Here is a 20,497-nt window from a genome sequence, read left to right as displayed (position 1 = left end):
GACCTACTGTCTCCTCTCTGGAAGAACCAATGTTTCATGTTTGACTGAACTGTGCTCACTGCATGGAAACCCACAAGTTCCTCATGAACAATATGAATAGCTGCTCGTAACACCATATATTAGTATTACTGTTGTTGTTGATTTACACACCCAAATTCAACATTGGCATGACCACTTGGCACAGAGAACTGGTGGCTCCGTCATCCAAATAGTATCAACTTCACTGATCTGACCTCCATTCAATGTTCAACATACACCTGGAGCAAAAAGCAAGCTGTTCCGTGAACTACATCACTGGCAGTTTGGGGTTTTTTTTGGTTGTTTTTTTGTGGGGGGTGAGGAAGAGGGATTTAAAGAAGGTGTGTACATTGTTAAAAGGAAACGGAAGGAGAAAGAGATTCTGTGACTTTGGAATGCTGCTTGCACTAACACAACAGTTAGAACGGTCTTATAATGCTGTGAGTTCTTCATTCTCCTAAGTGGGGGTGTGATATCAAAATGGCAGCTGTTTTGTTACCAATATAAACAGACAAATCGGACACTTTGCACAACAAGAAAATACAATTACATCAGACAGACAGACATTTTGCTGGAAGTGTAACATTAACGACGCTAATAATTACTCCATTGAAGGAATTGAGTCCTGTCATCAACATAATGCCATAATCAAGGAAATTGTTTGACTTGCAGGTTTGTACAATCTTCACAGAGAATTTTGAAACAATTCAAGTTTTTGATGAAGCTTTGTATACCTTACTAAAATTCAATAACTGTGAAATAATCACAACTACACAAAAAGTCAGATGCAAAGCAAAACATAATTTATAACAAATGAAAGAAAAAACAAATCATCACATCATGGTGTATTTCTTTTGAAAAGATATGTCAAAATAAATGATATCGCACGTACATAGAGACATGCTAATTCTCTCCACAAACAACTCAAGTTTCCTCAAACCGATACGGATTGGATTTTATGGAAATAACTTTCCAAAGTATGTATGATATACAATATTTGCTTAAAAACAAAGTTGAAGTCTATCCATGAGTTACATTGCACAAAGATAAAAACCAAATAAAGCCTCAAACAGAAGCTCTAAATGAAAGATTGTCTTCAAAATGAAGATCCAAAACCACTTTACATTTGATGTACTCTGAAACACTCAAAATAACATGTGTAAAAATATTGCTCCATCTGAAACACCATGGTTCTGAAATCGCAACAACAATATATACAAAACACCCCTCCACCACCCCCACCACCCCCCCTAAAAAAAGCTGACCCCATACCTTCAGCTGTCCAGGTCAATAAATAACAATCAGTCTCTGTTAAACCCACAGGATTCAAATTTTAGCACACTTGCAAAAGGACAGTTTTGGAATTATTTCACATCTTATGCTTCTGCTTACTTCGCTTTCAAAGAGTAAAAACACACAAAGAGGAAAACAACTTGCACCCTGGAGTTTATATCACATCTTCCAGCCTGCTCAGCTAATATATTCAGCGGAATTTCCCTCACTGTCTCTTTTCTTTTCTCAATTTGGCTTTCTCGGTTTTCTTTCATCTTCCCCCCAGCCATCCACCTCTACTTTTCTTTCTTGTTTTTCCTTGTTTCACAACCCTCGACCCTCCCCTTTACCCTCTCCCCACCCCATCTCTTTATGCACAACAACTGGACTGCAAAAATAATCACATCATCAAAGAAGACAACCATTAAAGCTACTATATCTACCATACAGGGTTTGTCCAAAAACTTGTCATGTAACAAGAGTGCACCCTCATACCCTTCATTCTGCCCCCCCCCCCCCCCCCCCTGAATCATGTGCATACACAACAGACTATGCTTTGCTCTTGATTGGTTTTTTGAATTCTTCGTTGTCAGAGTCGCTCAAGACGTCGGCGTCGTGGTCGCTGTCCTCCTGGCTCAGTTTGTCGAATCCTTTGTGAGAGTTCCCCAGGAAGCTTTGCATGTTGAAAACTTTAGGAGTACGCATTCCGGAGAAGCATGTGTTCCAACCTGCACACACATCATGAACAATGTTACTTTGCACGTGAAATATACTCTTCCAGTAGTCTCTGTTATGTCAGGCCCCTCCAACGAGAGGACACCTCTCAATAAAGGACATTTTGTGGTTTCTGCTCACCCATAAATTTAAGAGTTTCTCTCATCGAAGGCCACCTGCAATAAATGAAGGGACACTTTGGGTTGATATCAAAGGGGTAATTTCATCGCAGATTCCACTGTAGCACCACAGAGGGCTAAAGACCATGCGCATACACAGACACAAAGACACACACACAGAGACACATACACAGACACACTCTCTCTCAAACACACACACACACACAAACACACACACACACACACACACAGACACACACTCACATGCACACACACATTAAATAGGAGGTAATATGTCCCCTCAGTGAAAGCTCAGTACACACTAAAAGTACTGGAACCAAAACTGTCAAACAGTTAGCTCTACCTGCTTGTGTTTCCTGTGACAAATTTTACCTGTTATTATAACTGAATGGCTGTGTTGATTTTTAGATTGACTTACTACTTTGGCCAGGTTACCAGTTTGAAAAGGATCGAGTTAAGCTTGCATTTGCTACATAATAATATGACCTGTTCTTTATTCCAGTGTTTGGGTCTATGAGTTACAGATAGGTACAATTCTACAATTACATGTATTCACATGCAACATGTGACCCTCTCTCACCACACCAGTCTTATTCTGAATTTTGGTTGTCTTGAGATTTTTTTTTTCTCAAATGTGCAGCTTTTGCTGATTGATTCAATACATGAATGAAAGCTCTGGGACAAACAGTGCAGGGGTCACAGCATTGCTGAGGCATCGATTTGTCTTTTTGTCGCAGATTACAATATAAACAGTCAAAAGCTTTACACAACTATCTCACAGATGCCTACACATACGTATAGTGTTGCCAGCCAAACAAAACTTTATGTGGTTTGTCAGTTCGCATCTCCCGCCAAAATGTAATTAACATGTCTTGTGATTACGTTCTGGGTCTGAAGGCTGTGTGCAGTATGCCAAAATGGACCCACATGCCATCTGTTACTATTTTCTTACGTAATCAAACACTATGTCTTGACGGAAAGTACCCAAAATAGAAAGAATTCTCCCTCTCGCCAAGATTAACAGACTTCCAAGTAGGCTTTTGACGTACATGTAATTAGTTCATGTGCGGGACCTGATGTGAGCCTGGTCGGGGGTGACTCGTTCTTGCCAGGTGACAGACTATTTCATAAAAAATTTGCACTTTTTGACTCCTTGCATGAAAGTCAACGAAACTTGGTATTTTTTCAAATTGACAGCTGCCCGAGGCATGACTAAAAGCCCTAGGGACTCCGTGCACCTGGACGTGACAAATTCCGTAACTTTAAGTTATAGCTGTTTGAAGTTAGTCACAATACTTACAGCCATTTTGAAAAAACTGGCTGTACAAATATTTTACATATCCCCTGCACATTCCCTTCACATCTAAACCAAACTTCCTGAAACTGCACATGGCAGTCAAATCAAAATCCCTTAGTTGATGCCCACAACTGTCCACTGATTATTCAGCATCATGCACAGTTGCCACACACATTTTTTTCACAAACGCAAAACACTGAATATTTCAGAAAAAAAATGCCTTTTGCTCTTTCACCTCTAAAAAGGGGTTAAATGTAGTGTTTAAAATACAATTTCACCAGAGAATAGTGCTTTACTCAGAACACTCTTAACAACAATTGAAAAATGAAAATGGCAGTATTGAGATACATTTTCTGAAAGAAAAAAGTGATGAAAACAACCAGCCAGTCAAGAAGTTATCCAACCTTGCCACCAGGAGCAAAATAACATCATTCCCACTTATCTTTTAAAAATGTTAGCTGTTAGAAAAAAAATGTGGTGAACGCATGGATACAAGAGCAAATGCTTGTTCGACTCACCTTTGTCCTACCTTATAGGAATCAAAAACAATTTAACCAATTAGAAAATATTAGAACAAACCAGAATTGGATAATGTCTGAAATTCATAAAATCCTATGAGTGTGTACTGTTTTAAAGCTTTAGCTTAAAAAAATATTTGAGAATGTCCTATTCATAAAAATAAATTTTCAAGTATTGTGTATTGCTTTACTTATAAATTGTATATCAACAAGATGATTGAATCTGATTATTTATGTTTTATTGAAAAAATTTTAAATGAAATTGGTCTCTCTGGCCTTTGGACTTTTCAAGAAAATGTTCAATACTCAAGCGCATGGTTTAAAAAGAAAGTAAAAAGAAGCTTGTATGACCAGTATATCCATAACTGGTTTACAGAAATTGGAAAAAAAAATGTTTTGGAATTATCGAATGTTTAAAGATATTTTGGCATGTGAAGACTATGTCACACACTTGTCATATCAGCAATGTGTTTCAATGATGAAGTTTAGAACATTAAACAACAATTTGCCTGTACAAAAAAAACGCTATCTTAATATCCCGAGGTCAGAAAGAATTTGCACCAAATGTGTATCACAAGACATAGGTGATGAATTTCATAATTTATTTGTCTGTGATTTTTTCAAAGAAGAAAGAGCCGAGTTGTTACCACCTTACTATTGGAAAAAACCTAATGCACTTAAATTTAAAAAGTTGTTTGCTACTAAGAAAAAGAAATTGCTGAAGAATATTTTGGACTTGTTTTTTTTTTTTTTTTTTTTTTTTTCCCCCCTCCATTTATTTACTTTATCAGCATATATCATGATTGTATTGATTGTATTTATTGTTCAAAATGCCCCCATGGGTTATGGACTAATAAAACTTGAAACTTGATAATGATAGTCCATGTGGACTTGACTAATAAAACTTGAAACTTGATAATAATAGTCCATGTGAACTTGACTAATAAAACTTGAAACTTGATAATGATAGTCCATGTGGATTTGACTAATAAAACTTGAAACTTGATAATGATAGTTCATGTGGACTTGACTAATAAAACTTGAAACTTGATAATGATAGTCCATGTGGACTTGACTAATAAAACTTGAAACTTGATAATGATAGTCCATGTGGACTTGACTAATAAAACTTGAAACTTGATAATGATAGTCCATGTGGACTTGACTAATAAAACTTGAAACTTGATAATGATAGTCCATGTGGACTTGACTAATAAAACTTGAAACTTGATAATGATAGTCCATGTGGACTTGACTAATAAAACTTGAAACTTGATAATGATAGTCCATGTGGACTTGATCTCACTGTGGACTTCAAATTTGACGAGGGTAAACCAGACTTGCCTCATGTCTGGAAGTCATCCTACCCTGAAAGTGTCTGAAGTTTCATAGATCTAGCTTCAAAAACATGATTGTTTCCTACTTTATGACCCCAAGTTGGCTCCACCCTGACCTTGAAATAAGACAGGAGTGAACGGACTTGTGTCGTATCTAAATGTCAAGAAACCCTGGAAGTTTTAAGCTCTGGCTGCATTCACCTTTTTCATAAGAACTTGATCCCGTAATTTGACACTATTACTATCACATGTTTTTGTACAAAATATTCACCATGAAAAAGGCGAGACAGAAAGCTTCCAGCAGTACACAACACAATAGAGGGCTTCTGCCAGGGTTGAGACAAAATTGTCTCAGTTTAAAATAGGATTTAGTAAATCAACGGCACGAAGTGACACTTTAAGGGCAAAACAATATAAACATATAGACGTTTGGTGTCTGAAGAGTGAATGCCCCAGACTGACTTGACCTATGCACTATTTTTGCCTGTAGCTCTCTTCATCTTGCTGCGAGTTAAGACTGGTTTGGTGAGGGTAGGGTGACATAAAAGTGATACAAACATACCTTTGTGATGAACCCGCATCACCAGGGTGATGACCAGCAGAAGGACAACAGGGATGACGAGGAGAACGCCGATGATGATGGAGGGGGTGAAGTCCGATGTCTCCTCCTCCTCCTCCACCACTATCCCATCCTTGGACAGCTCATTGGCTAGTGCCTCTTTGCGAGTGTCATCTTTCTCCACATCGTTGTTTCCTTGCTCACCACCACTGGGGGCAATGTTATCCTTTTTGTCTGGAGACAGAAGGAGTAGGGTAAGTGTATCTAATTCCGACCGATTGAGATTATTGTTTCATTCTCAGGGCTCTAAATCGCAAAGTTTAGCATACATGTAGATGTCAATGTCTGGCAAGATCAGCATATTCCCTAAGCAGTTCTTGTTTTTAATATGTTTACTTTAACTTTTTTTAAACGAGAGGTTATCAATAAACATTTGAGGTAGGTGTGGTGTCTTAAATCTGACCGGAGGTATTTAAATCCGATCGGAATCTACTCGACCAAAATGATGCATAACGTAATGTTTCTTTCCAGATGGTTTTGTGCGTGTAATCTTAGTAATGATCAAGTACAAACTTTCGTTGAGACAAACAGGAACACTATTAGCACCCATACACCAGCACTTATCCCCGCACTTGCAAGGTCAGTGTCGATTCATTCATGTGCGTACCTGTTGTAAAGTTGGTGGTGTGGCTGCTTTAACTTTATCAACACAAGATCCAATCTAAATGATTTAGAACTACATTATCTGATATCTTGAAGTGTTCCTATATTTTTTTAAGAATCATAAACGAAATTTTTTTTTTATTTTACTGGGATCTTGTACAGCGTTTTGTACTTTCTGCGCAGTGGTAGGATTTACATACCGATGAGATTTTCTTAATTTCGATTTAAAATGTGCAGCAAATTTAGTGAAAACTATCAAAAAATACTTCCCAAACCTCTTATAAACAACCATATGAAGTAAACAAAGCTCTGTTCATCAAATGATATCGTCTTTTGCAAGAAACTTCAAGTCATCAGCTTACTCTAAAGACTTCTACTTTTCCCTTTCATCAGCTGTGACAATGCAGCAGACATCAGGAACAATTTTGCACTGCAGTGCAGATGATGCAAATAACTGTCACTACGATACGCTTGGTCCGCGAAGAAGTGTCATCAACCAGCCAATGAACGACGCTTGTATGAAAGGCATTCTTTTGGTTGTAATTACGTGAGAACTAAGTCATTGATGTAAATGGGAAAATCAGTCAGATTTAGGTACAACAAAAATCGTTCAGAATTAAAATCATTTACCCCAACATATACAACCTCACAGGCAGAGGACAGTTCAGACGGAACTAAAATGATCAATGTAAATGTATTGTTATCCATTTTGTCAGTGTCAGCCAGAGTAACATAAAACCTCACAGATGGAAGATAAAAATACAGTGTCAAGGTATGTTGTTATCCTTTTATTGTCTGGGGAATGCAGGAAAACCATAAAATAAAAAAAAACTCCAAAGTGGAGAATACTTTGGAAGGAAAATATAAATGTAGATGTGTTCGTTCACCCTCCGGCCTCTTTCACTTTTTGATAGTAGAGTACAGGTTGTTGTTTCTCATCTACCAAATTTCAATATACACAGAACTCAAAATACAATACATTACTATTCTGAGAAAATGAAACTTAACAGGGATGAAGTCTTAAAATAGAGGCAAATGTACAGATGTTGTGAACAGAAAATGTGAAAAAGCAGGATGTTCACAGGTGAGTTGCACTGTACCTGCAATCTGGGTGACTGTAGATTTCTTGGCTGTGGTCACAGTCTTGGTGGTGGCTGTGGTGGTGGTGATGGCAGGACTTCCTCCCTCTCGCTGGAATTTCCACACAGCTGTTGGGCTTAGCTCTCCCACATACACACTGTGACCCGCCACATCCACCGCTACATCGTGCGGATTCTGCAGACCCTGTAGCATGACGTTGACAAGCTTATGAAGTGTCTGCCAACTACATCTCTTCACATTCCTTTCCATCACACCACTATCATTCGTCGCGATATAACCTTCGTGGTTGAAAACGACGTTAAACACCAAATAAAGTAAAGTAAACCACTATCATCCCATGGGCGAGATAGCACAAAACCAAGCAGGGCGGCTGTTCTACAGGTGCGATTTGCACAACTTCAAATCCATCACACTTGAAGCCCTGCCCGCCGAAAATCCCCTCATTTTATAAAGGGTGTAAGCAGAGGAAAGCAAAACCGTAATTGTTTTGCGACTTTAAACTCGCAAGCGCCCACCCCCCTTATTCACCAATTTTGCTCCAAAGTAGAAGGCGGGTGTTTACCAGGTATTGTACCCTGTGCATGATCAGTTCCTGGTTAGCAAGAGCATTTTTTGGTCAGCTGGTATGAACATGTGAATAGGATGTGTTTCTATGCAAATATAATTATATAAAAAGCCACCAAGAACAAAAATAAATAAATAAATATGAGTGTGTTACATTTTCTTGTTGCCATGAAATGGACAGTCTATTCAAACACCGGCCCGTTCACTAACTGGATCCCCAAAAGTCGACCTCTTCAGCCCAAGAACATTCTCTCAAATCTCTATCCTCTTCTGGCATTGTTATTTTGATACACCATTGGTAAGAGTTTGAACTGAAAGACATGACTGTATCGCAGCATTTTGTCAATTCACTTTGAGGAAATGTCTACAGCGCATGCAGAACTTTACAATACAATTTGAATAAAACAATACCAAAATATTTCCCACTGATCCAAATGTTTGAGGTGGGCGTTTACTATGTACTATAACCTCTGCGAGGTGTTTGACCCAAAGTAGGGGGTGGGCGTTTGCTCGATACTTGGCGTTTACAAGGTACTTTAAGTACTACTGACAATTCAGCCACAGAACAAAGATTTTGTCGCAAGCTACCTATGAATAGACGCAGAGGGTGCTGAAATCAACGCTAAACCCAGAAAACAACAGCAACAACAACCTGAACAACCCCCCTTTTCTCGCCTACCCCAGAAAAAAGCTATTCTGTCAAAGAAGATATTGTGTCCGACATTCAGTGTCAACAAACCCACATTCCATCATTGTCATCATTGCACACTTGTGATGATTCAGCACATGAAATTCGTGATGCAGACCACTCTCAGCATGCAACAGACCTTGAATGTATACCACCTGTCGGCATGTGCCATGTATAAATTCAGCAAGCTGAGACTAACCGTTTTGAACTTATAAGCATACCTGGTGTGGGACGTTCCAGATCTCCAGCAATTGTGGTGTGCGTGTTCCCAAACTGATGGTAAAACCTTGAACGGTCGCAGTTTTCATGGCATCATACGATGGCCCGTTCACAGCAAACAGTAGCCCTCCTGAACACAAAACAGAGAAACACACAGAGTTCAGTTAGTTAATGTAATGGCAGAGACTCTATTCATCCTTGCATTCACCCTAGGCCTTCCCCTTCTCACAAACCCCTCTTTCACCTACTCGTCCACCAATCGGAAGTTAGTTTTCAAGTACAAGGTTCAAAGTATGACCCATTTTTCAGTTATGGTTTGGCTACAAAGGTAACACAGCACATCCTGGTACACAGGAACCTGACGGCACATAAGCCACTTCAGCTCGCTTTCTTCCTTCTTCTTCTCCCAAAATGCCCCACTAACACACCAGAAGCACCTGCATCATCATAATAAAACAGGGCCACCAGTTACCAAGCACTCACCGTGACGAGGGCAGAACTCCAAAGCAAAGAGGCGAGGTCCAAATTCAGCATACTTGATGACGTACTGGAAATTGCCGTCAAGGTCAAAGCACTGAATACGACCGTTCTCCCTGTCAGCCACGCACACCAGGTTCAAATCCTCAGCCACAGTGACACTGTGAGGAATGGCGAACACACCTGGAGATGGTTCCATGCCTGTAGGACCTGAAGACAAAACCAACCATTTCAACCCTAACCCACCTTCTCACAGATGTTGAAAGTATGTCTTGAATAAAACTTAAAACTCGCTTCATCAAAGACAATTTCTTCCTTTCCAGTCAAACCTGCCCTTGTCACCACCTCCTAAAAGCCACCACCTGCCCACATCCACCTTCAGAAAGACCCTAGTTTAGTTTTTCTTTAACGACTGTAACTTCAAAAATAAGAATTAGTTCACCCTTACAACTGAGCTGCTTTTGGAAAGAGAAAGTAATAAGCTTAAATACAAGTACAGTAGAACCCCTCACAACGACCCCCCTCTCTAAGGACTACCCCGCCACAACGACCCTTTTTTTTTTAACCGATGTGTTTCCTTATATAGTTGTCACCAGTGTAGCGACCACCCCGCTCTAACGTCTAAGGACCGACCTAACAGCTTGTGTAACGACTTTGTCAGACAAAGCCAAGACTCAGTCAGCGTAACGCATCACTGACAAACCGGTTATAACCAGTTATAACCGTCTTGCGTAAGCAAAGGCACTAATTAACCGCTGAGAGGTGTGATGGTTGGGTGGGCTAAGTAAACATCACAAACCAATCATCGAGAAAACAAACTCACGTGACCAACACACACCGTTCAATTCAGTCAGAATAGACAGTCTTTGGACAGAAGAGCAGTGGAGATCGACATGGCGTCTACAAAGAAAAGAAAATATTTAACTCTCGAGAATCGAGTGAATGTTGTGAACAGACACAAAAAGGGAGAAACTGCCATCGCGATTGCAAAAAGTCTTGATGTTGGAAAATCGCAAATTCAAAGAATTATCCAACTCCAAGAAAACATTCTGAAAAAGGTGGGGAAGTGGTGACAAGGCAGTGAACGCACTCACCATGCACTGACATCATACCAAAGCAGCGTTGAAAACCAGTTTGAATAAAAAACCAGCAGATAGAGCCGCATGTCATAATCATTCTTCTTGTCTGGCTTTATTGACTGCATGCCGATCTTGTGGCAGTGACTTTTCACTCTTCAGTCGGACTGTACACAAACCGCTCTCACTCTCCCTCACTGACTACCCTAAGCGCTGACAACTGATGTTTGGAAGAGTACACCTCTCTATTTCTCTCCAATGCTCTTCCTGCTGACTTCAGTGACACCGGACACCCCACTGAGTTTAGCCAGCTACCCCCCCCCCCCCCCCTCTCTCTCTCTCTCTCTCCCCCCAGCCATGTACTGTTTGGTGCTGTGGCCAGAGAGGTGTCACCGGCTAATTGAGGCCAGCTGCACTGTTCACTCAGAGCAAAACTAGTTGACTGTGTCTAACTTTTGACAAAGCAACACAACTGAAGGTTTGGTTCCTTTTATTTGGTGTTGAATGAAATGTGTTTTTATTGTGTTTTTTAATTTTCCATGTACCCTCACGGGGTTTTATTGGAATAAATAAAACTTGAAACTTGAAACTTGGTTCACAGATTAGGTAACCGACTCACTGGTCAAGGCTGCAGGGAAACAAGAGTATCTTTTCAATGAAAGAGGTTACACACAGATACGCGATGCTGAGAACGGTGGCCGATTTTTCACTCTCTTTCTCGGAGGGCCTTCATCATTGCAGGGACTGCTGTAAAGAAATGCTTGCTCAGAAACTAACTCTTTTTGCATTGAAACATGCACCAGAACTGGTGGACACCATCGACAATGTCAAACATGAAATCGAAGCAGTTTGCTTGAGGAAACGGTCGTCAGCAACTCAAACTTCTCTGTTTTCTTTTTTTAAGAAAATCTGAGGTGACTTTCTTTGTGGCCCCGCCCCCTCCCTCTGTAAGGACCCCCCTCCATAAGGACCGATTTTTGTCAACATTTTCAAGGTCGCTAGAGAGGGGTTCTACTGTACTGATTTCAATTAAGTCTTTTTTGACACATACAATTTTTTTCTTTTTTTACATGTATACAAGACTAAGCCACACACACATTAACCAACATACCAGCAGCTGTATTTAGTGAAAGTGATTTGAGGTTAGTCCTCTGGATAACAAAACATTAGATGCAATCATATGGTTTTTATGTCAAGTATTGCCTTAATGCCGCAAATAACACCATGACATACGTGCATAGGGATTCCCTCTTCCCCACTGCTTCAACAAGTTGCCCTCCTTTGAGAACTTGAGTATACGGCTGTGGCAGTACCTGGAAAACATAACATAACAGCATCTTTAAAGGCAGAGTAAGCCTCCCGTAAACCATCACAGATACGGTCAGGCTTTTACACACAGTACAAACACCATTTCATTTAAACACTCACCAATTGAGAACATCCTAGGTGCCCTCCGTAAAGAGCGAACAATTTTCAAAGAATTTATTTTTGCGTGGTTTATCTTACCCCTGAGCCATCGTGAACCCGTGTGATCCAGTTTTCCCTTTTCACAATGCAGTCGTCATAGTTAGTCATTTGAATGCGACTCGACGTGAGCTTATCTACAATAGCACGTTTTTTTTATGCACGAAACAACGGCTGTGGTTCACAAGAACTCTAGCGATGGCTTTTGACTGTTGAGAGGAACGGCGATTTGCACTGATAAACCGGCCGTCGTCTGCTACGACCCTTGCGTGACCCTGCTTCCGGGCTTTTCTTTTTTTAAACTTTCACAACTTCGAATTGTTCTGATCTTGTCTTGGTGAAAAACGAATTCTTTTATGATTAAAGAATGTTTGTGTAACAAGCTGTCAATTTATTATTTAGATTTTAAAAGTTAGGTCTAGCGCAAAAACGAGGCGCCGTTGTTGTTAACGGAACAAGTCTACGAAAATAAATTCTTTGAAAATGTCTCACGCTCGACAGAAAGCAGCCAGGATGTTCCCGTTCGGTGAGCGTTCAAATGGAAGTATGCTTGTACTGTATTTAGACGCTCGGGGAGCTCTGTGATGGTTTACGGGAGGCTTACTGTGCCTTTAATAAGTACAAATCCTACCTTACTGATCCTTCCGTAAAACTAAGCACTATATCACTCTAACAGTACACTGCTCCAAAACACCAACTCATTCACTCCCCTCCCTCTCTATCCTTCCTCAACCTCCCACCACTGCCTTCCACACCCCCCTCCCTTTCTCTCTCTCTCCCCTTCCTCGCCCTTTTCTCTCTCTCTCATTGACTCACACACTCTCCCCCTTCCACATCCCCCCTCTCCCCCCCTAGTCTCACTCTTTCTCCCCCCTCCCTCACACACATACACCCATCCCTCCCCTCCCTCTCTCTCTCTCATTCACACACAATCTAAAAATTCAAAGACAAACTGCATATTCTCTCTCAGGTTCAATTTTACAGGTTGTTTACAAGGAGATGCACATTTCAAACCCTGTGCATTACTGTAATCCACATTCTCTGTCACACCCAAGTGACTTTAACGCTAAAGCCCGTCGTGAATTGGGCGAAGTCGACTACGCGAAGTATGCTTCGTGAAGCTAGCCGCACGGAGCTTAAGCATTGAGTTTTCGATAAAGACTTCTGGAAGTCTTCGCAAAGTCGACTTCGGGATCAACTAAGGACTGCCTTGAGCAAAACAATGCACACGACATAGCACTGACCCATCAGACACATAGAATTCTCCTGACTTGAGGACAGCGACATCCGTGGGTTTACAGAAGTGAGCAGCGTCCTCCTTGTGAACAAAACGCTCACCCAGTGTCAGGTCGGGCTCTGTGCCGTCACGAGGTATCCGGAATACCTATCAACAACAAACAGAACATCATCAGTATCAAAAACCGTTTGCTTGGCAACTCTCCCAAACCTCTCGGGTCTTGTTTGGTGAGATACGGCCATCTTACCACCACCTAAATTCAAGATAGTTAGGTCTTAAAAAGGAGAAAAATGAAGGTAAATGTACAGGTGTTATTGACAGACCATGTGAGAAAGCACTCAGGGTCTTTGAGAGAGGGTTGGAAAAGGAGGCTCCTTTTCTACTGACAAAGGTCGAAACACAGCATTAGTTCAAGCTACATCTCTTCACAGCGGTGGAAAAGGAGGCTCCTTTTCTACTGACAAAGGTCTAAACACAGCATTAGTTCAAGCTACATCTCTTAACAGCGGTGGAAAAGGAGGCTCCTTTTCTACTGACAAAGGTCGAAACACAGCATTAGTTCAAGCTACATCTCTTAACAGCGGTGGAAAAGGAGGCTCCTTTTCTACTGACAAAGGTCGAAATACAGCATTAGTTCAAGCTACATCTCTGAACAGCGGTGGAAAAGGAGGCTCCTTTTCTACTGACAAAGGTCGAAACACAGCATTAGTTCAAGCTACATCTCTTAACAGTGGTGGAACAAAAATTGGCAAATGTCTTCTGTCACATATTACTGAAACCATTGACTATAGGAAAGGCGTACTGGCGACACAAACTGAAAATTATCTTCAGGTCTAACAGTAAAAGCAGGACAAATCATCATCCCTGAGTTTAAGATATTGATTCTGTTGTACAGATTACCTCCCCTGCACCTGCTTTTGTCTTATGGAATTTTTTCTCTGCTTTGAAGGACAAAAGCCGCTCATATAAGAACGGAGACAAAATTATGGTAATACTTCCACTCTTCTGGTATCACTACAAACCATGAACAAGCATAAAATGCCCTTCCACAACTTTCACCTCCACCCAAAAATAGCCACACACCCATGCACACACACACACTGTACCTGATGCAGAGCGACATCAGTCAACCAGATGTTACCATTATCATCCACCTCAATACCATGGGGCATGAAATACCTGCACACACAAAAACACCAAGAAACTCATGTGTCTCGTTTTTCAATTCATCTCAAATTGAACTTTAAAACAGGAACTGAAGCTATGTTTTCAAACACGACTTAAGACTTATCAAGTACTTGAAGAACAGCTACAGGCGCATTGCAATAGTGTGCTTTGTAAAAAATGCACAATGCCACATGCACAACACTGCGTGGCAAGCGCTGAAAGCTCAGCTACTTTTACATGGACTGGTGCCTGTATGTCCCCTTTCGCTTGTACCCTCTAACAAAAAGCTATACCCCTTTGCTTAGGACAAGCACTCATAAAAGAAATTATGTTCAACTATTCTTTACAATAACATGAGAAAACAGAGCATGGCCACTTGCATAATCTGTTACTCAACCCCCCCCCTCCCTTCCTACTTTTTTTGTGACAAGAGTACTCACTTTCCGCTGCCAAACTGTCTGATAAATTTTCCGTCTCGAGAGAAAATGATCACAGTGTCATTCATGATGGGATTGTTGGTCAACTGGAAATTATTATCGAAGTCAAAGGACCTGCACACAAACAAAACACACACAATGTTTGAATGTAACAACTCTGCACCTTTCTGGTTTCATCCTGACAAAAATGAAATAACTTGATGAGCATGTGATAGCTAAAACAGACACTGCCACTGACCAGCTTATGCATCTTGAGAGGTATAGACTCTACATTGTGAAGGATTGGTTGCTTGTTGGGGCTTCATGTCCTTCAACCTCTGTGGTTATTCGGGACACATTCAGTTTTGTTTCCTTTTTCAGTTTTCATGGTGGTCTCCGTGTTTGATACTGTTTACATTTAGGTCTATCACAGTAAAGTGAAGAAGGTTCTAACACACAAAAAAGCAATATCTGTTAACAATCTTGATCTGAGATAACATCCTGGAATAAACCCTCCCATCATGTAAGAAGGGATGTAAACTTCACTACTCATCACGTTTCATGTAATCCTCAACATGAAGAACTAAGAGGGTAGGTAATTCCTCATCTTGAAATGATCTCACAAAAGACAAAAACTGTGAAGGGTTAGCACACACCAATAGTGTACTGGTTACACTGTCACACAAAGTCACACACACACACACAGGCAGAAATACACACTCTCTCCAATAGACACAGGCCCAGAGAGACGGACAGACAGACAGACAGACCGACAGAAGCAGACAGAGAGACAGACAGAGGGAAACAAAATACACACTCTCTCCAATAGACACAGGCCCAGAGAGACGGACAGACAGACAGAGGCAGACAGAGAGACAGGCAGAGGTAAACAAACAATCTCAACATACGAAGCATCCCAGATGCGCTCTCCTCGGTGGAAAATGTAGACGTTGCCCTCTTTATCGGTGGCCACACCTCCAACCTGTCCGATCCTTATCTCATTGCTTGGCCACGCTCCAGTGAAGACCAGTTTACCTTCCAACGGTTCTGCTGACACTGCAACATAGGAAAGATGCTATTTGTGATCCACTTGACATATACTTGATAATGTGACATGTGATATACTTTACAATTTGGGAACAGATAAAAGATACACCTGCAGACACCTTTCACACACACACACACACATATATACACACACACACACACATATATACACACACACACACACACATATATACACACACACACACACACACACACATATATACACACACACACACACACACACATATATACACACACAGTACTCCTTTGTGCTGTGGTACCCACACTGTGAATCGGATATTAAATTTCATGTTATTTCTTATTTGTTTACTCTGGTCGAATTACATATCAGATTTCATTATTCACACCCACACATACACACACACACACAAACACATCAATACTCTTTCCTAAGAACTAAACAAGTCACATCAAGCAATATCAAAACATTTAATCAATCTGTCAGCCTGAAACCTAAAGAATGACACTGAAAACCTGAAATAAGTCATCATCAAGACTATTTAAACCTGACTAGCCCAAATCCATAAATTGAGATGGTCTTGGTGAAGCATGCTATAGCGCTAACATCAGACACGCTAACATCAGACGCGCTAACATCAGACTCGCTAACATCAGACCTAATTTGCATAACCATTTTTCTTTCATTCTGAACACATTTTCAGGGTAAACATATCAATACATTTTTGGAATCAGGAATTGATAAGGAATATAATGCAATCACTTTTATGTGTTTAAAGCTTTTAGTGAAATTTCGATTTTAGTGACAACTTAAATAAACAAATTAATTAACTAATTTTTAATCTTCCAAGCTGAAATGTTATCCTATAGTTCGGACCGAGTCAAAGAATTGCTGTGCAAGCAACACATACACACATACGTACACCACCACCCTTGTCTGAAAACTTGACTTAATCAAGTTAATGTAAAATGCTCCTTGAAATCAGGCATGAAAAAGAAAACCACATCTCGATTACCAACAATTACATACCTCACATTCTTATTTGTTAATCTACCCACGATGTTCCACACCAGAGAAGTAAATCACTAAACGTTTTATAACCAGCACATAAAACAGACTCAACATGCAACCACAGACTAACTCGACAATGAGTTAATGTACAAAACATCACTTCATATCAAACAACAAAGACAGACAACAATCAAATTCAACACAGGATCACTGGTGAAACATCAACAAATGTTCAGGTGGAGTGCTAGGGCTGTGAATAATGAGGGTTTACTCAAATACAGGGAGGAGCTAAGTACAGATTCACTCAAAGTACAGTGGGCTGCAAACAAATGACATTTCAGAGAAGGAAAACTCAAAAGAGCATCAACTCAAACAGAATGCTTTCTCTTTACTATAGCACTGTCTCATGATTATGCAGTGCTACACCAGCTGCAACAGAAACAGTCATATTATTGACATCAGACAAATAGATGTGCAAACTCAAACAGTCCCTAATAATTAGACCAACAACAGCTAAAATGTGTGCTAAGTGAAAGCAATAGATTCAACTATCACAAAAGCAAGCTACATCGTAAAGGCCCAGCATGGTTTGGTGAAGACATTCTCTGTTCTACAACACACAGTGGGGTTGCACACACATCAGGGCTTCAGCCATCCAAACTAGAGATGTTGGTTCACTGCAATAATCATGCAATTATGTAAAAGACAAAATGGGCTGAAAAAGAATGTAGGCTGGGATCAGTGAAACAAAGCAAAGTGAAGACACTGATAACCATCAGGGCTGGAATCAAGATGCAACATGAGACTCCACTGATGCTTTCACAACATCAAACTCACGCCCGCCGTTGCCTTGACGCGAACCTGGCACCACCCTGTTGGATCCAATCTTTTTCCTGGAGTTGGTCTGGGGGTACTGCTTCCAGCGAGCGGGGGAGCCTGATTGACCAGGGGGCTTGATGTGCTGAAAACCCTTCAGCTCCTGGTTCATGGCTTCAAACGCCTTGTTGCGATTGCGGCTGAGGCCTGAGTTAGGGTTGGTAAATGTTCCCTGCTCTCTCTCATCGTTAGCTGCATAATCATCATAATACTCTCCACCCATTCGCTTCTGCAGGTAAATGTCATCCACTCCTTCCAGCAAGGGGTCAGAATAGCTGGGCAAAGTCTCATCTGACTGGCTGTCTGCTTTGTTTTCAGCTCTGTTTGATGCTAAATAGTGTGCTAAAGGCTGTCTGCCTTCAGAATTTTCAGCGATGGATGAGTCGAGCCATCTCTCCTGACTCTGAAAAGCTGGTGGTGAGAGCAGACTTGGCAAGTTCCCTGCAGATTAGTTTCAACACGTTTGGTGATAAAGATTATGTTAACAATACATGTACCTGCCATTACAGGCGTTAAACCGACTGATGACGGGGTTAAACTAAGCATCTGTGGAAACTGATGATGATGATGATGATGATGATGAAGATGATGATGTAACCTGTGGGCTCTCCCCTCACTACAGGTTCTGTATAATGTAGAGCAGTAACAGTTGTGACAACAGTGATGACAATCAAGATAAGGACGATGGTCATGATGAATGATGATAATGATGATGGCATCAAGCATGAAGAACAGACCCACATCAAGGACCAAGTCCACAAGACCAGCAGTACCTGTGGGAGCAGCAGACGAGCCAGGAGCAGTGGGCGAGCCAGCAGCAACGTACTGCGTGTGGGTCATGGAGGAGTGGTGGTGGTGGCCGTGGCCGTGGGCCCTCTCGTCCAACAGAGGGTTGGGGGGCAGCGTGACGTCAGAGTCAGCCGGCATGTTGTCCACCAGGTTCTGGAGCTGCACACCCCCGCACTCCCCGGCCGGGTTTTGCACTGAGGCGTCCGTGTAGAACATGATGTAGAAGTTGCACATCTCATCGTTGCCAGTGGCCCTGATAATAGGCAAGGTGGACATACAGTGAAATCTCCGGTTTAACACCTTCCCTTTTCACACATTTCATGATGCAGAAGTTGCCCATCTCACTGTTCTCCATCACCCTGGTGATGAGGAAAGAATACAGTGAAACATCTTTCAGTTTCAAACCCTTCCATTTACACTGTCCCGCTACATTACAGCCCCATTTTCTCACACCAGTCCTTCTCTTCCTAAGTCTTAGGAACGTTATTTTACAACAACTTGAAAGTTAGAGCAAGGCATGTGTGTTACAAACAATTTCACGGAGATAAAGTGTTACTCACCCAACATGCACTATGTGATTCATTCCTGTAGAGTTGTATGTGCATCTAGCCACCTAAAACACATCAACAAAGATTCGTAAACACTAATTGCATCATCAACAACAGACTTGTTTGATTTGAAAATAAGCACATAATACAATGTGGCTGAAGTTTTATTTCACCTGAACCAGTCAACAATCAGCCAGTCTAACTTTTTCATTCTTCTCATTCTGACAATCATCTCCCTAAGCAGAGGACACTCCGGGGCCAGTGAAAAATCCAACATATCGTGGTTGCTCATGACATGAAAAGAGTCGATTTCAAAGCAAGCGCGCACACGCGCACACACACACAAATGTACATCCAATTTTTTACAACATGCAGACTCATTCTCTTGCACAGGGTGATATTGTGTAAATTAAAAAATTCCTCAGACTAACAGAATTGTTTTTTAAACGTATCTATAACTAAAGCATGCACCAGTTTCTATGATAATTTTCTGTCTTTGTTGGAAAGGAAGCAAATACAAATATACTTTCTTGACAGTCAGCTGTATGTATGTCACTTAGAAACTTTCCTACACCTGCCACCAGTCAGTCTCTAAAGCGGCTCAAGCTCACGGAAGTAGTGACTAGGCATTCACCAGACCCTGCACGCTAAACACTCGCTACTCATAGGTAACAGGTGACAAACCAGGGTCAAAGAAAGAAAGCTGTCCTTCTGTTTTACACACAGTATTGGCGTTAACCGGTAATTACCCGTATTTTACCGGCTGAAACAAGAAAATACCGGAACAAAATTGGCTGCCGGTATGACCTACCGGCTGATTTTTAGAACTACCGGGTTTTTTTCGCTGGTAAAACAAACAAAAAACAGTACTCTGAGTTGGACTCTTACTGGTTCCAATGACCAGCCTACAGTTTTTTTCTGGAAAATGTTTGCATCATAAAAGTTTGCGTACCGGTTTGAACAAATACTAGCGCAATCACTGACACAGAGGAAATGCCTACTGCAAATCCTCCAAGAAAGGTTGCGGATGTAAGGGACATTACTATTGGTCATTCAACTGAGGGTGTCAGGTTTAGGCCCCTTAGCAAAGGTAACAGCTGGCGAAACAGACTGGTCAGTAAGAGTCACACTGGGAAAATATCCTGCTGTTCATGACCAGCAGCATACCTGCTTAGTCCCCCATTAAAACTGGTGATAAAATCTACCTTCACGCAACAGGTGACAGCTGGATAGGCGGGCTGCAGGGGCAGTGCATGTAATTTTGTGCGAGTCTGTGTGTGTGTCAATGTGTTGGGGTCGGGTTGGGGGTGGATAATTGT

General features: G+C 41.2%; 1 protein-coding gene across 3 annotated transcripts in view; it reads right to left on the bottom strand.

Moving 5' to 3' along the window:
* Positions 1 to 1,473: 1,473 nt before the first annotated feature.
* Positions 1,474 to 20,497, bottom strand: part of LOC138979351 (peptidyl-glycine alpha-amidating monooxygenase B-like) — a 38,416-nt gene continuing 19,392 nt past the window's right edge. For 2 of the 3 annotated variants that reach the window (XM_070352041.1, XM_070352047.1), the window contains exons 12-24: positions 19,191 to 19,243; positions 18,615 to 18,883; positions 17,803 to 18,282; positions 15,836 to 15,983; positions 14,952 to 15,062; positions 14,451 to 14,523; positions 13,352 to 13,491; positions 11,877 to 11,956; positions 9,574 to 9,777; positions 9,093 to 9,220; positions 7,619 to 7,802; positions 5,859 to 6,089; positions 1,474 to 2,018 (exon numbers count right to left, since the gene is read on the bottom strand). In XM_070352041.1, the coding sequence (XP_070208142.1) occupies positions 1,840 to 2,018; positions 5,859 to 6,089; positions 7,619 to 7,802; positions 9,093 to 9,220; positions 9,574 to 9,777; positions 11,877 to 11,956; positions 13,352 to 13,491; positions 14,451 to 14,523; positions 14,952 to 15,062; positions 15,836 to 15,983; positions 17,803 to 18,282; positions 18,615 to 18,883; positions 19,191 to 19,243 (2,280 nt within the window). In that variant the 3' untranslated portion in view covers positions 1,474 to 1,839. The remainder of the gene's footprint in view (positions 2,019 to 5,858; positions 6,090 to 7,618; positions 7,803 to 9,092; positions 9,221 to 9,573; positions 9,778 to 11,876; positions 11,957 to 13,351; positions 13,492 to 14,450; positions 14,524 to 14,951; positions 15,063 to 15,835; positions 15,984 to 17,802; positions 18,283 to 18,614; positions 18,884 to 19,190; positions 19,244 to 20,497) is intronic. The other variant, XM_070352059.1, reaches the window with a different exon arrangement.

The sequence above is a fragment of the Littorina saxatilis genome, linkage group LG1, assembly GCF_037325665.1.
Source record: "Littorina saxatilis isolate snail1 linkage group LG1, US_GU_Lsax_2.0, whole genome shotgun sequence".
In the NCBI taxonomy this organism is placed as follows: domain Eukaryota; kingdom Metazoa; phylum Mollusca; class Gastropoda; order Littorinimorpha; family Littorinidae; genus Littorina; species Littorina saxatilis.
The sequence above is the reverse complement of the archived record's forward strand: the minus strand, read 5'-3'. Positions and strand labels throughout refer to the sequence as shown.